The 16,228-nt window shown below is 34.8% G+C and overlaps 2 protein-coding genes across 2 annotated transcripts; one reads left to right on the forward strand and one right to left on the reverse strand.

Moving 5' to 3' along the window:
• Positions 1–1,246: 1,246 nt before the first annotated feature.
• Positions 1,247–7,169, reverse strand: LOC139861476 (probable sucrose-phosphate synthase 2). Its single transcript, XM_071849868.1, has 12 exons — positions 6,897–7,169; positions 5,927–6,150; positions 5,779–5,842; positions 4,877–5,578; positions 4,437–4,559; positions 4,052–4,183; positions 3,783–3,959; positions 3,633–3,686; positions 3,483–3,545; positions 2,206–3,156; positions 1,997–2,124; positions 1,247–1,526 (listed from the first exon to the last, which is right to left on the reverse strand). The coding sequence occupies exons 1-12, from the start codon at positions 7,167–7,169 to the stop codon at positions 1,247–1,249; spliced, it is 3,171 nt and encodes a 1,056-aa protein (XP_071705969.1).
• Positions 7,170–8,818: 1,649 nt separating this feature from the next.
• LOC139861587 (uncharacterized) lies at positions 8,819–15,505 on the forward strand. Its single transcript, XM_071850023.1, has 15 exons — positions 8,819–9,271; positions 9,922–10,023; positions 10,144–10,210; positions 10,321–10,499; positions 10,599–10,859; positions 11,479–11,562; positions 11,856–11,903; positions 11,998–12,062; positions 12,511–12,559; positions 12,947–13,279; positions 13,878–13,958; positions 14,066–14,140; positions 14,235–14,383; positions 14,615–14,765; positions 15,128–15,505. The coding sequence occupies exons 1-15, from the start codon at positions 8,888–8,890 to the stop codon at positions 15,326–15,328; spliced, it is 2,229 nt and encodes a 742-aa protein (XP_071706124.1). The 5' UTR covers positions 8,819–8,887; the 3' UTR covers positions 15,329–15,505.
• The last annotated feature ends 723 nt before the right edge of the window (positions 15,506–16,228 follow it).

Genomic DNA, 16,228 nt, shown 5'->3' on the forward strand with positions numbered 1-16,228 from the left:
ACACTTTCCGGGTGTAAGCGAGAACTTATGTTATATGGCCATATGGGTTGACAACCCTCATCTTTGACGGTTCGCTACCGTCTACGGATGAAATATATTTTCGAGAATCAGTGTTTGTTCTAGCACTAAGTGATGGGGTATACAATGGAAGGAATGTTAAGCTTTGATAATTGGGTGCTCGTGAAACAAACTTTTGGAATGTATTACTATTATTTCATTGATGCAAATCTTGTGGTTCACTTGTACTTACTTACTTAAACCTATGATTTCACCAACGTTTTCGTTGACAGATTTCTATGTTTTTCTCAGGTCCTTGAACGATACATGATACATGCTTCCGCTCATTATTTTGATACTTGCATTGGATGTCGAGTATATGTGCATTTCATGGAGCGTCTTTTGACTTTACTTTAAACCGTGTCGCCTAGATTTCATTCGTATTATAACGTTGTAACTTAACTATTGGTTGAACAATTCTTGTAAACTTTGAAACAATCGTTATTTTGAAATGAAGGCGACATATCTTTTGGTCAAACGTTGTTTTAAAGACTTATGACCACGTAACGGGACCTAAGTAGACGACGCCGTCAATGACGATTTGGTCGGGTCGCTACACTCAATACATCCTGGAACGGGGAAGATGTACAAGGATCTCAAGAAACATTTTTGGTGGCCGGGTATGAAAGCCGATGTTGCTAAATACGTAGGAGAATGTTTGACGTGTTCTAAGGTCAAAGCTGAGCATCAGAAACCATCAGAGGGTACGGGATCTTTTAAGCTTGAATCGAATCAAGCTATGAACGAATCAAAGCTCAAATAGCTCAGAAGCTCAGCTCATCTATGTAAGTGTCGTTTATCGTTAATATATTTAGCTCTGGCTTTCAGAAAACTAGTGTTTGTTCTCAATAACACAACCAGTAACTCAAGCATAGTAGCCGACTCAACGAATAATATGCCCAATTATTATAAAAATAGGTAAATAGGTAAATTACACTGGTTTTCGACAAATATAATGAAATTTGCGCATGTAGATCTGTAGTAAAAATACATTTGAGTAATTTGTTATGTAATAGGAGTATATAACAACGAGATTCAACTTATAATGTGGGAGTTCAATCATATACAACTTGCACGTAACACCACATTGTAAATCACTATGGATGCATGTTATTATCCGTTTACCATTACAAAAGCTATAACAGATTTGATAACAGTTAAAGACAAGTACTTAACATCATATGTAGATTCATGCATTACATTTAGAAAGCTTTGTAAGGGCACTCGCAATCTCTTCAGCGTTAGTTTTACTAACGTGTGCAACGAGTGGGCTTTCTCCAGGAACTATGTCTTCTTTTAAGTAGCTACCAGTGGTTCTAAGCAACTCTTCAGAACCTTTTTTCACAACACCTTTAAAAATAAGTGTCTTGTGGGTCCCTGATATGAGTTCTTCATAATCCGTGTCACCCGTTTCTCCAAGGACTAGATACATGTTCGCAACATTTAATCTCCAACGGACGAAAAAGTACCTATTTTGCCCAAAACACATTTTCACAGTCAAATTCAAGTAGTTTGACCAAGTTATTGATTTTCTCCTCTTCTTCGTCTATGGAGTTATAAAGGTTAGAAATTTGATGTGGTAGTAAATATTAACAATCGAGGATTTTACCCATCTATATAGACGTGGAAATTTTGACCCATTTATCTAGAGAAGCAATTTTGACCCATTTATTTACAGGTGACAAATTTGATCCGTTTATGTAAAGGTGGCAATTTGACCCATCTATACAGAAGTGGCAATTTTGACCCATTTATGTAGATGCGGCAATATTTATCGATTTATGTAGAGGTGACAATTTTGACCAATTATTTATAATCTCAAACAAATTACATAAAACTTTCATCTACAAAAGAAATGTGTTCAAAAGCTCCTTGCAAATACTTTTAAAATCATGTGCAAGATGTAGTTAAAGTCAAAAGCTTATAAGACATGTTTTACCTAAGGGCTTGTGATCGAGAGGCGAGGAGAGGTATAAGTTGCAGTCTAGTAGAGTTTCTACAATACATGAGATGGCACCGCAGACCCCTCATTCTAAATTTTTGTCTCAGATCATCCACTTTTTTTGCCTGCAAACACAAACCGAAAACAGAATTAATATTATGAAAAGTGTTATTCATACATCAGTTGGGTTATAATTAAATTCATACCTTTTTGACGTCTTTTATCAGGTAAGATAAGCAATGAGAGTTGCTCGATTTTGCATCTTCTTCAATTACTTTCACATGTTTCCCAGTATTTCCTTGTGTACTTTCAGGTTCATTCATCAGCTTCCAAATAGTTTTCTTTACACCATCTGATCCCCATCTGTACTCAATATGTGACGCGTAATCAGGATCCGGTTGTAGTTCACCGTTTTCTTCACAAGTTCCAGGATAATAAACTTCACTACCACTACTACAAACCACAGCATCAAACTCATTCACCTTAATCTTCCCCGTTTTCAAGAAATTCGTCAACTCTAATAACGGCATAGCTGTTGATATCGCGACACCTGTCGCTTTCGCTAATTGTGAATCTAGTTTAATCGCCTTCAACGTCTCTTGTATCATATTAATCATTGTTGTTTCAGGTAAACCATGACTATCATAACAATCAACTGCTATAACAATCAATTTCCGTCTCTTTCTTATAATTGGATACTTAGACGAATTACTAGTATTCACATCTATAACTTTCTTGTTAATCTCACCAACTTTTTCTGACGATTGAGGTCGCTTCATTTTGCTCATTACTCGTTTGACTTGATCTTGAATATCTCCACTACTATCTAACGAGTCGCTAATTGAATAAGATTTATCACCGTCAACAGAAAGGAATAAAGATGAATCGTGCACATCTCGTAGTGAATCATTTAATGATTCGTCCGTTAGCATTTCGTCTGCAGGCGTGTCGGTTTTCCATGCGGGATGTCTCATACGACATGATGCCACTCGTGTTAGATATGTTCGACAATGTTCAGGCCATGAAAATAGGTGTATGTTTCTCCAACCGTTTCTTTGACACTCGTGCCACATATTTTTCTCCGATAAAAGTTTGAGTAGAGCATCAGCTATTCCCTGTTGATCGTGCGGGTCTATGAGTAGCCCGTTGTTCAAAGCCTGTGATTGCAAATATATCAACATTAGTTTCTTTTATGCTACTAAAGGGGCTTTTTGGATAATGCTTTGAAAATCACTATGTGTTCAGTGGCAGAACTTGAACCCGACTTGAGACGGGACGGAACTAGTGAAAGAGGGAACACTAAAAAAAAAAAAAAAAAACTTATTTTTCAGTGTAAATTTTTCTTTTTTAAATCGAGCTGGGTTGAATACCCCCTTTGTTGCACTATGTTTCGCCTTTGTATGTCGTAATTGATAATCCAAAGGGTGGGGTTAAGATTGAAGTCAGTATGCCGTTTCAATAGGAAAAAAACAATTTGACTTACTCTATGAATATCAACAGGACCACCATTTTTAGTTGCTACCATAGGAAGTCCATGCGCTGCAGCCTATATATTAAAAAAAAATGCCAACTTTTAGTACTCAAGCAAAACAAAGATGATTTCGACGAACTGAAAATACTTATAACAGCGAACCTCAATCAACGTTAGCCCAAAAGGTTCAACCAGAGCAGGGTTTATAAAAACTCCCTGTCAAAAGTATTAAAAAATGGCAATCACAAATTATTACTGTATACAGATAAGTTAACATAATTACTTTAAATGCATGTTATACAAATGATAAACCTTGGTTTTGGCGGCTAAACGGTAAATTTCTGGAACATCGTTTTGCTTATGATGCTTAGGGAACGCAACTTGCCCATAAAGATCATATTTGTCGACTAGTTTCAGTACAGTTGTAAGAACACTAGCATTACCAGCCGACATGTCATCGATATCTTCTCTATTCCCCATTATAAGTGTCTGTAAAAACATGTTTCGTTAAGTCAACAAAAAAAAAACATATATATACACATGAACATGGTAAATAAAATAAGTGGAGCCATTATGCTTACAAGATTAGCGAGCTCTCTCAAAGAGCGACATTCTCCAAACGCCTTCAAAAGAGTTGTAATGTTCTTCTTTGGATCTGGTCTTGACAATGCTAGTATCATTGGTTTGTGCGGATTTGTCAAAAATCGCATAACCTGCAACAAATGTTTTATTGACGAATTAATGTCCTGAAGATGTAAAAGAATGAGAAAGTTTTTTTAATAGCCATGCAAAACAAAAATAAAAACGCGAAGCTGAAAATTGAAACGCGTATCACGAAACTTCGAGAAACGGGTCTCGACCCAACCCATTTAGATCCGACCCGTTTGACTCGTCAAAAAATTCTGACCCGTTTCGGCTCAAAAGCCGTTTAGGTCCCAACCTGACCCGTTTGCCAGATATACTCACTTCTGACCATATTGGTGGCACTGCTTTTGGAGAAGACCCTTCTGTGTTGGTCAACGATAAATCCCCGTCAGCCTCATGCGCTTCTTGTATGACGTTGCTGAAATCCATCCCGGGAGGAATAACCTGCAAACGATGACATCCATATAGTCTTTTTCATTAATTAGAAAAACATAAACCTAAACAAAAAAAACACTAAAATAAATATACAATTTGCAGTTGCACACCCTTTGTTCTAACATTAGATAGAAAATGGTGCACTTTTTTGAGTTGTTCACTTATAAAAAATAAAAATATGTCATCACATTTTTGTTAGTGTAAAAAATTATAGGAAGGTATTCAAATTTTGGCAAATGGCAAAAAGACATATACATATATAAAAATAGTTAGATAAAACGCAGCGAATTAATAGACAAAATCTTAATTTAGTATAAGAATAATACCGCCATCCTTGGCATAAAACGGCCATGGCAATTAACACCACCTCTAGCACGAGCTCGCAAAACTTTTTCAAGCTTGACATCAAACCCATCATACAAACCCCATTGTTCATCAATTTCTTGTTTTGTGCTTGTAATAACAAGTTCAGCTGCATCTAACGAAAGCTCTTCTGCTTCAATTCTCCTCATGATCCTATAAGTCGAATTAATATCTTCTTTCGACTGCCTACCTTGTTTAAGAAGCTGTTCGAGCTTATTTCTACCAAGTGAGTGTCCAGTTAAAACCATGGGCACATTAAGTGCACCCGAAAGTATAGCCGCACTATCTCCTGCATCTGCATAATGACCATGAATCACATACGGCCAAACAGGGTTGGCATTGCCCCCACCGATTTGTTCACCCAATACTGTCGACATGTTAAGAATGTGCGCAAGTGCTCCATCTACAAATTCTTGTACATGAGGCCATAGTAATTCTTTTCGAAGGTATTTATCACGTGGGCCAAATGGTATCCGTATAATATAAGCTCCGCTGCTCTCGCCGACGTCATCATCTGGATCATCGGATCCAGCTGTCAGCATCTCAGTGGGCTCTCCGTAGCTCCAATCTACTTCAGGTGATGACACTTGGCGGGTGAATAGATCAACTCTATATACCCCCGGCATTTTTGCAAGTGCTCGAGCAAGCTCTACAACATACTTAATCTGGAATTTCAGATAAAACAGAGTAAGGCGTAATAACAATTAACATAAATCTATATTTTAGAGGTGGCAAAACGGGCTGTTAATATGTGTTGCGTGCAGTTAGAAACATATAAGTTTTGTGAGGGTCAACATGGGCAGGTCGAAATGATCACCTTTGGTCCCCTAATATGTTATTAGATGGCAAGGTCATATTCATATACCTGACCACCAGTATCGGAATCACGACCAAGTTCCATATTATCTCCACGAACCAAACCATGCAAACTGTTAACAAAATATAAGTTATGTTTGTATAATTCCAAATAGATGCTTTAATACATTCACATGCTAAGTAAACAAAAACAGTACCTGATTAAGACAATATAAAGTTTCTTTTCTTTTTTATCGTCCGACCAAACTTCCAAAGTAGAAGCATTCTGTTGATAAGTTCTCTTTGGGCTTTCACCTAAATCCCCGATATCCGCTTTCTCGGACTCTGACAAGTCTTCTGACATATCCTCTCTTACATCGCTGCGCCCTTGTTCTCGTTCGAATTTCCTCTTTGCTATCCTTTGAAAATCTTCCCATTCCAACTATCGAATTACACAAATTATTAATTATTAAATATAATAGTTTTCAAGTATACAAATTGGGGACTGATTCGTACACCACTTGAAATTATCCATACACCACTAAATATGCTTTCGAGAGTTGTACAGTACAACATTGTATTGCATATTTAGTGGTGTATGGATAATTTTAGTGGTGTACGAATCAGCACCCATACAAATTACACTGAAGTAGAAATGTACCTAAAAAATCATTGAGGGGATAAGGTATCACGTGATTTCTAACTCCATGAAAGGTATAATTAGAAATACTTCACTTCATTGATTAATAACTAATATGAAGCTTCATAGGATTTTATAGTCTATTTTTTTTTAAAGTTTTTTTTTTTTTTTTTTTTTTTCATGTTCGGGTGATTCGGGAAGTTGAATATATTTTCTTAGATGTATCCCTAAGCACTAAAGTTTGAACACTTGAGACCTCTTATTAATTTTAAGCATATTTTCATACTTCATAACAACGCAGGAAATAATAATTATATGAGTAAACTGTATACTCTTACATTATTTATTTATATGTTGCAAGTACATTGGTTACGTTATAACACAACAAAACAATAAGTATCACGGTTAGAAAATTATAGATAACAACCATCATCAAAAAAATTGCATATGCACTACGCTATCTCCAAATGCTGTTTTAGATTCATAAAACGGATCGAACTTTGATTTGATTATTTTATTATTTGGTTCAAAAAACAGAAGACATGTACCTGTTTCTTTTTGCGGGTAAGATGCCATATACGCCAACACATGTTTTCGAGTCTCGAACTCCTTTCTCTGGTATTTCGAGTCGCAACAACCTTGATCCATGTTCGATGCAAATCAGTTTCGTCGACTCCTGTAACAACTTCTTCAACGAAATACTTGGTTGGATTGAAATGGCCTCGTTCTCGTACATTTACCCTGTTGGTTTCGTCTATATTGGATGATTTACTATCCAATATTGCCTCTAAATAACCATTGATCCATTCATTCACTGCCATTTCATGTAGTTAAGAGAAAATTAGAATTAAAATTGGTTGATCATGTGTGTATGAATTATGATGATGATTTTTTTTGTGAATTGGAATTGAATTGTTATTCCGGTTACAACGGAATGATTTCTGAAAATGTGAGTAGGAGTGAGGAGAGGAGTTTTGTTCGGAGAGAGACTCGGGACAAAGATACAAATACAAATACAAAAATATGTATAAAAGTGAACCCCAAGATGGCAGTTAAATTGTGGGGACGACGGTTAACATGTTGCGACTCAAGTCTATATATATGACGCCGTTTACCATTCCATTCTTTCTTTTCTTTTCTATAGGAAAACAAACTTCTATAGACATGGAAATTTACCAATAATCTTTTAAAAAATTTGAATATTGAATTCTTCAACCATCTGTCGTTAAGAAACTATATAAAGTGTTATATAAAGTGATTAAAAGGTACAAATATTTTTTTTATCTCCATAAACTCGTCATTACAGCAACAACAATACGCAATCTTGCGTATGCGAGGTAGGAGAAATGATTGTCATTAAAATAATCATAAATCATAAATATTATCATAATGAATTTTATTTCGACGACTCGTAGGTCTACAGAGAACGCATATAAAAGTGTTGTATACGTAGTTATATCTTAATTTTTTAGTGAGAGTTATTAAACTGTACAATACGTTTGCGCATTTTAACTACAGTCCTAACTGTCATCAAGAAAAAATTCTTATTATCATTGTAAGAATTAGGTAAATGTACCCATTATGAGTGTCGGTAATATGTAAGATAAATTTGTAAAATTTAATAACTGTCACTTTAAAGCTAAAGTCAAATGACTGCTAATTACAAATCTTTTATACTCTTGTCGTCGTTACAAAAATTCTTTTTAAAAAATTACTCTGTACCTATATTTCATCGGTGATGAAATTAGTTACCGGCCTATTAGAGGCTAATGAAAACTTTTGTGTTAGATTGTGAAAATCAAAATTTTTGAAAATTTGTAAAATTTAATAACCGTCACTTTAAAGTTGAAGTCAAATATAACTGCTAATTACAAATCTTATATACTCTTGTCGATGTTACAAAAATTCTTTTTAAAAAATTACTCCCTACCTATATTTCATCGGTGATGAAAGTAGTTACCAGCCTATTAGAGGCTCATGAAAACTTTTGTGTTAAGCTGTAAAAGTCACAAATTTTTGTGTTAAATAGTACTTTCTTCGTCTCTAATTTATAGTCCAATTTTCTATTTTGGGATGTCACACATTAATTATTTAATTATAAGTTATTATACTCTTAATGTATGTGCATATAATTAGAGAAAGAAAAAATAAAGGTAAAAATGAAAAGTAAACCAAAAATACCATACTTTTATGACATTTTTTTAAACTGTGTATATTTTATTTGGCGGACAATTAATATGGAAACTATTAATAACTTTGAGTTTAGAAGAGCATTAAATAAATAAATAGATAAAATAAATAAATAAGTAAATGTTAAATTAAATAAGGTAGACCCGGGCCGGATAATCGAAGCGGATCAACGATAGATTCGGATAAAATCGGTTTCGGACCTGTACTCGTACCCGGCCTAAAATAAAATGGTAGGTAAGGGGGTCAACTGGCCATAAACCCTTGAAAAAAACCTAGAAACCAGACGTACAAATTCCAAAGTTACAACAAACACAGTTTCAACTATCAGTATCAGCATAAATCCGCAAAAATGGGGAAACAAAAGAAAGGGCAATTGAAAGCAGAATCAGCAGACCTAATTAGCACACTCGATGATTTCACTAGCAAAGAAAATTGGGACAAATTTTTCACTATCAGAGGTACTGATGATCCATTCGAATGGTACGCTGAATGGCCTCAACTTCGTGACCTACTTTTTACACATCTTTCAAGTGATAAAACGACAAAATCGGAGGTTCAGATCCTTGTACCTGGTTGTGGAAATTCAAGGCTTTCTGAACAATTATATGACGCTGGATTTAAAAGTATTACTAATATTGATTTTTCTAAAGTTGTGATTGTTGATATGTTGAAACGGAATCTAAGGGCTCGTCCTTGTATGCGTTGGAGAGTTATGGATATGACTAGTATGCAGGTATGCTTTATTTTTATTTATTTATATATTTAATTAATTGTTTTCTTTTTTTTGCGTTATTTGTAAGAGCTTTTAAAAATTTGAATTGAAATGTGCTGGTAATAGATTAGAGTGATACTTATCGAGCTTTCGTATTAGGAGGTGAATGCTTATATTAGGAGGTGATGTGTAAGAGAAACAAAATTGTGATGTGGTCACCAATCTAGCCTATTCGATGGATATAATGCAACACACGCTATATGCATTATTGTAGTGTGCGCATCGATTTTAATAGTGTACAAATCATTGATCTTCTATTTAAATTATAAAAGGAATGTCTTTTGCCAAGCAGTGTTATACATATGTATTTACTTTTTTAGTCATTATAAGCATAAATACGAATCAAGTAAAATAGAAGGAAAACGAGGCGATTTAGACATGTGGCTTGGAACATTCTCTGACTTGTATGCTGACTTATGAGTAAGGGTAAAATTTTAAAATTAGTGACCAAATCAGTATATATTTGTATTGAAACGTATACAGGTTTCGGCAACATCTATATTTGAATTGACTCGTATGCTGACTTATTAGGCGTTTTATGCCAATAAGAGGTCCAATCTTCAATGTGATTTTGCTCGTTTTGAACACTTTTGTTGCTGTTGCTTTCCCAGTTTGCAGATAAGTCATTTGATGCTGCTCTTGATAAGGGTGGATTAGATGCTTTAATGGAGCCTGAACTTGGCCCTACGTTAGGGAATCAATATGTATCAGAGGTCTCTTTATGTCAATATTGATTATAATTTTCCGAAAATGTTTATTTGTCTGCTGTCTGTTTAAAAAAAGCGGATGCTTCTAAATTAATAATATCTGAATTTGGAGTTGTGTGTACCCAGGTAAAAAGAGTTCTGAAAGAAGGGGGCAAATTTATATGTCTGACCCTTGGAGAATCTCACGTTTTAGGTATCATTTTATTAATATATATATTTTTATTTATAATCTATATATAGACACACATATACAACACACACACATATATATACATATATATTTATATATATACATATTGATAGGCACACTTTTTCCAAAGTTCCGGTATGGATGGAAGATCAGTATTCATTTACTGCCTCAAAAACCATCTAAAACGGAAAATCTAAGAACACTTATGGTGGTTGCTGAAAAAGCAAGTCCCGATATACTGCAAATGGTATTGACGTCTTTTGATCACGATACACTTGATAGTGGTGATCAGGTACATAAATTTATTAGCATTATTAATATCCATTTAAATTTTCGTTAGTCTTGATATTATTTCACCTCCACATGTAAAACTTTTCATATATATTTATAGGCCCGTGGAATATTTGAAGCACTTGAAACCGAGAATAACATTCGAACAAAGTGGTCTATTGGTGATGACATAGTCTACTCACTCGAAGACCTAAAAATAGGAGTGAAAGGGGATATATCCGAACTTAGTCCAGGTCGTTGTGTACAACTCACTTTAGGTGAACCTGGGCAGTCACGTTTTTGTTACAAAGCCGTACTTCTTGATGCTCAGCAAAGCTCAGATGAGTTCTTATATTCTTGTGGGGTCTTTCTTGTACCCAAGGTTAGTTTTTTTTATTTAACTTACTTACATTCTTTTCATGTTAGACCTTAGATTTAGGAATTTGGGTTATCTTTCGTTTATATAACTTAATAGATTTATTTAAGATCATTTAAAATCACTACATATAGTGTAGAATCATTGGTGTGATATATCTGTTTTACAATTGTCATTCAGTTGTTAAGCTTTTGTGTCTCCACCGATTTGATGGTTGATAGACATTGTTTTTAATGAACATGGTAGAAGGTTTTCCCTGTTAGGGCTACCCGGGAGGGCGAGTAATCCGACCCCATACTCTGATGTACGCAGCCCAGCAGGATTACTCCTTGGCTGCTTCCAACCCATCCCTGGCCACCACTAAATACTCGCCCTATACGGGATCCTAACCTGAGACCTCATGCAAGGAACTCAGGGATCCAACCACTGGGCTATCTAGTGATGGTTTTTTAATGAATATATTATATATTATTAATTATTAATAATGTATTATAGTTTCTTGACAACTCATGGTTTGAGCATGCAATATTTTTTTTTTTAATGTTACTTATGGCATTTGACTGACTGAAAAACCAGCAATCAGTTGTGTTATTATACAATGTGTAACTATAATATAGATTTTCAGACACGTGCGCTTGAATGGCTATTCTCTTCAGAAGAAGGACAATGGATGGTTGTGGAGAGTTCAAAGTCAGCTCGTCTGATAATGGTATATACTCCGTATTTGGCTGCTTTCGATAACAATTTTTCTTTATATTGTAAACAGATTCAGGAAAATATAATAGTCGTGTCATCTTTCTTTGTGAGAGGTGAAAGACCCTTATATATACAAGATTACAAGACATGAAAATAGAAAACAAGACAGTTAGCAAATAATAGGATGTAGATAAATTAGGAAACTGGATAATCTTATACTATACCGATATTATTGTTTCTAACCTCTATCTATATATTCACTGTAACTCGGGGACCCAAACTAAACATCAATATATATAATTTTAGGTATTTCTAGATGGCAGCCATACAGGTGCCAGCAGTGAGGAGATTCAGGCAAGTCTTTGTTATATGATTAATGTTCAGGGCACACAATTAGCATTTCTATTTGTGATTATTAACTGAATAAATTGTGTTGTCCCTCTTTCAGAAGGATCTTTCTCCTCTTGTTAAACAACTGGCACCTGCTAAAGTTGAGGACGGATCTCAAATTCCGTACGTTATTTTATAAATACCTTTTCTACTTTCTAAGTTCAAACTGTGTGACACTTATAAAGTGTGTATGATTGCTGTATACCATCTAGGTGGTTTTTATAGAGGCTGTAGCTCTTTTTTTTTGTTTATAAACCTTCATTAGCGGTTATTTTATTTTCTTGAGTTCATATACTTCATCTAACGTGTCTGGAGTCAGGACCGCTGTGATGCAAGTTTTGTATTGTGTTAATTTTTAAATGTATCTTGAGTCTCAAATGATGTTTTAGGCTTAAAGTAAATACAGCATTTTATGTTATGAATATGATTATGATATTTTTGGTTATTTTATGAATATGATTATGACTTACCATGATAAATCATTACATTTTAAAAACGATACCTTTAATTTGTCAGCTTTTCTTTTGAAATTTGATACTAATATGTTTTGTGCGGGTGAAATTCTCTATAGATTCATGGCAGCAAGTGATGGGATCAAGCAACGGAAAGTTGTTCACCAGGTTTTGTATTTTCTGCAATATAAACCATTAAGACAAAATATCACGGATGGTCCCTATGGTTTGTATCAGACATCATTGTTGTCCCTGTACATTTTTTCGTCATGGATGGTCCTTGTGTTTGCACTTTGAATCACCGATGGTCCTTGTGGTGCATATCTGCGGGGACCATCCTTGACGAAAAAATGCAGATCACAGGGACCAGTGGTGATTCAAATGCAAATCACCGATCACAGAGACCATCCTTGACGAAAAAAAGTACAGGGACCACCGATGATTTTTGATACAAACTACAGGGACCATTCATATTATTTTGTCAACCATGTTAATTATGCTTTAAGATGGCATCACTTGCGGTGGACCGTGATGCTGTTCTATTCTGTTTCATAGGTCACATCTCCATTGACTGGTCAAATAACTGTTGATGACGTGGTATATGAAAAAGTTGACGATGAACTTGCTCATCTATCTACTGTTTCCAAGGACCTTGTATTTCGCCGGTTAACTTTTGAAAGATCAGAAGGCTTGATACAGTCTGAAGGTTTGTTAATAAGTGAGAGATGTCAAAGTTCCAGTTCTTCCAAATCGAAGCAAAAAGGAAGCCAGACAAATGATCTGAACGTTGATCATGGCTATTTAGCTAGTTCATATCATTCTGGGATAGTATCTGGATTTATGCTCATCTCTTCATGCCTAAATAGAATGGCATCATCTGGAAAAACAGTAAGATTATTGCATTTACCTTTTCTTACTTGAAGTAAAAGTAAAACTTTGATGTTCCTATGTATGTAAAATCTCAATTTAAGTGTTTCTTGTTGCTAGATATGAATTTTATAATCTTTAGTTCTTCATGCTGTAAGGGTTAATTGTATCCTTGCTTCTTTGTCTTATTTGAAGTAAATCGTTTGGTGGTTGTTTATTCGAGATGGCAATTTTGACCATATACTTATGATTGGGTAAACATAGTAATTTCTTATTTAATTAGGTTGAATACATTCCTTTAGCTGAAAGGAGTTAAATGGGTCAAACGGGTTGCAAGTCGCCCGGAAACAATAGCTAATGCATACAGCTGGCTGAATTCGTTATATTTAGTTGTTTAGTTAATTAAATCAAATTATATTTACGGAATTATTATCTATTTTTATTTGATGAAAATGACAAAAAAGTGTGTGGGACACTATTGCTTCCATTATATTATTTTCATTCAGAGTATGTCCAAGAGTAAGATGTCGTAAACCTGTATCTTACTTGGAGTCAAACCAGTGTTGATGGCCGTAGTTTCTTCTATAAATAGCTAAAATGAAATCTACCTACTATTCAGGTTAGGGCAGTTGTAATCGGTCTTGGTGCTGGGCTACTTCCTATGTTTCTTCATGGGTCAATTCCATTTCTACAAGTTGAGGTAATTTGAAGGTTAAAGCAAATTTATTTGTCCAAAATATTACACTTTTTTGCAATATATATGGCCTACAAACAATCAACCGTTCGGTTCTTCTGATTCTTCAACAGGCGATAGAGTTAGATCCAGTTGTTGTTGACCTTGCTCGAGACCATTTTGGTTTCAGAGAAGATGAACGGTTAAAGGTAATTAAGTCAACCGGTCTACATTGTAATTTCTTTTTCAGGTTTAATATTCTGTGTATTATCTAGAGAATAATCCACTTCAAATATCTATTAGGTACATGTCACTGATGGAATCAAGTTTGTGGAGGATGTATCTACAAAGTTACCCAGTGCTAATGAGACCCACACCGAGCTTAAAATAGAAAGTGAATGCATTGATAAGCTTGACATACTCATAGTAGATGTGGACTCCCCAGACTCGAGGTTAGTGTCGCTTTTAGGATTTGTCTAACGGCAACCCTTAGGGCTGCCGTTAACACGCATAAAAGACTTGTACACTTCAATAACAGCCACTAGAAAGTCAATATATAACCGCTACGTACAATACGTTTATGTGTGCTTACGACATCCCGTCGTTAGAAAATCCTTTTTTATGGTATATTTATTAACTAGTTAAGTTTTATTTATTAATTTATTTATTTATTTTTGTTGCAGCTCTGGGATGACATGTCCTGCTGCAAATTTTGTTGAAGAGTCTTTTCTCATGAGTGTCAAAAGCTCCTTGTCCGATGAAGGTCTTTTCGTAATTAATTTGGTATCCCGATCGCAAGCCGTCAAGAAAATGGTTATATCAAGAATGAAAGTGGTAAGAACATATTATAAACCTTTTTTCCTGCTTAAAGGTTTCTTAATATTAGTAATATTATAACGAATATAATATAAATTTATAACATTATCATTTGCAAGATGGACTTCATTTAACCGGCACCTAAGTCAATATCTTGTTTTCACGTTATCAAAGGGGGTGTTTGGATTTTTGTTTCGGAACTGATTATTAATATCCGATTATCTTGAGTCGGGTCAAATTTATCAGTTTTATACCAATCATTGTAACTGATTATCAATGTTTATACGATTATCTGCTCATTAATGGATTTTTGTATGGATTATTAACTTGGTTGCTTCAACTGTGATATTTTATGTTATGGTTTACCGTCCTCATTTCAGGTGTTTAACAAACTTTACTCACTCCAGCTCGAAGAGGATGTGAATGAAGTTATATTTGCCCTTAACTCAGACGGTAATACAGATTTTACTTCACCCGAATCGTATAATCAACTGCAGAAACTACTATCAAATGTCAAACACCCTCAGATGAACAAAAGCATAACTGATTCCGTAAACAAGATTAAACTTCTGGATGGTTGATACTCACTACTCTCTTTTACGATTTGTGTTGTAAACTACCCATGTATCAAACCTGATGATCGTGTGCTTTTTGGATATCAGTTTGTCAAGCATGATTACGCTTTTTTTGCTACACTTTCAGGTGATTATGTATTTTTTTGTATTAATGAGATGGTATTTCGTTCGAATGTGTGAAAACTACATTCCGTATTATCACAATGTGTTCATTTCGAGTAGTAATGATTGGGTTTGTGGTTGAATTTTTAAAAACTATAATTATCACTGCTTTTTTATACAGGCAAATATGTTTAAATAATGGATGATATTTTCAACATGGAAATTGATAGATCCAACATGAATGTGCATCGAGAACTTGTACTGTACAAGTTCACCATGCACAGTTGTGGTGAAACTGCCTACTTCAAAAAGGCAAAAAAAAAGTTCCAAACACTAAAATGAGTCGACAATTTTCTCGACACGCTCAAGAAGACGTTAAGACAAGATTGATGAATTGACACGCGACATACAAAATGATCGTTTGTGGCAAGAAGAAGCTAAGCACTTGAAAAAGTCGACTGATTCTTCTAAAAGGATTTCGGGCCACAGCTGGGCAACTAACCCAATTGCTTTACAATGTATCCGCCATGCTTACAATATATTGATTTTTTCACACAAACATACAAATATATGGTTTGTAACTCACAAGGTATTTCAGTTTAGGTTATCTTGAGAAGGGTTTGAAAACGGTCACGAGTTAATCCAGTTAGGTTGTGTATCAGAATAAAAATTTTCACACTCCTGGGTATCGCCAGACCCTTATGACCATTATCGATAGCATGTAAGGACCACTAGTATTAGGCTGGTTAATTTGCAATATTAGTTGTGGAATGTAAACAACAACAACAACAACAACAACAACAA

The sequence above is a fragment of the Rutidosis leptorrhynchoides genome, chromosome 8, assembly GCF_046630445.1.
Source record: "Rutidosis leptorrhynchoides isolate AG116_Rl617_1_P2 chromosome 8, CSIRO_AGI_Rlap_v1, whole genome shotgun sequence".
Classification (NCBI taxonomy): domain Eukaryota; kingdom Viridiplantae; phylum Streptophyta; class Magnoliopsida; order Asterales; family Asteraceae; genus Rutidosis; species Rutidosis leptorrhynchoides.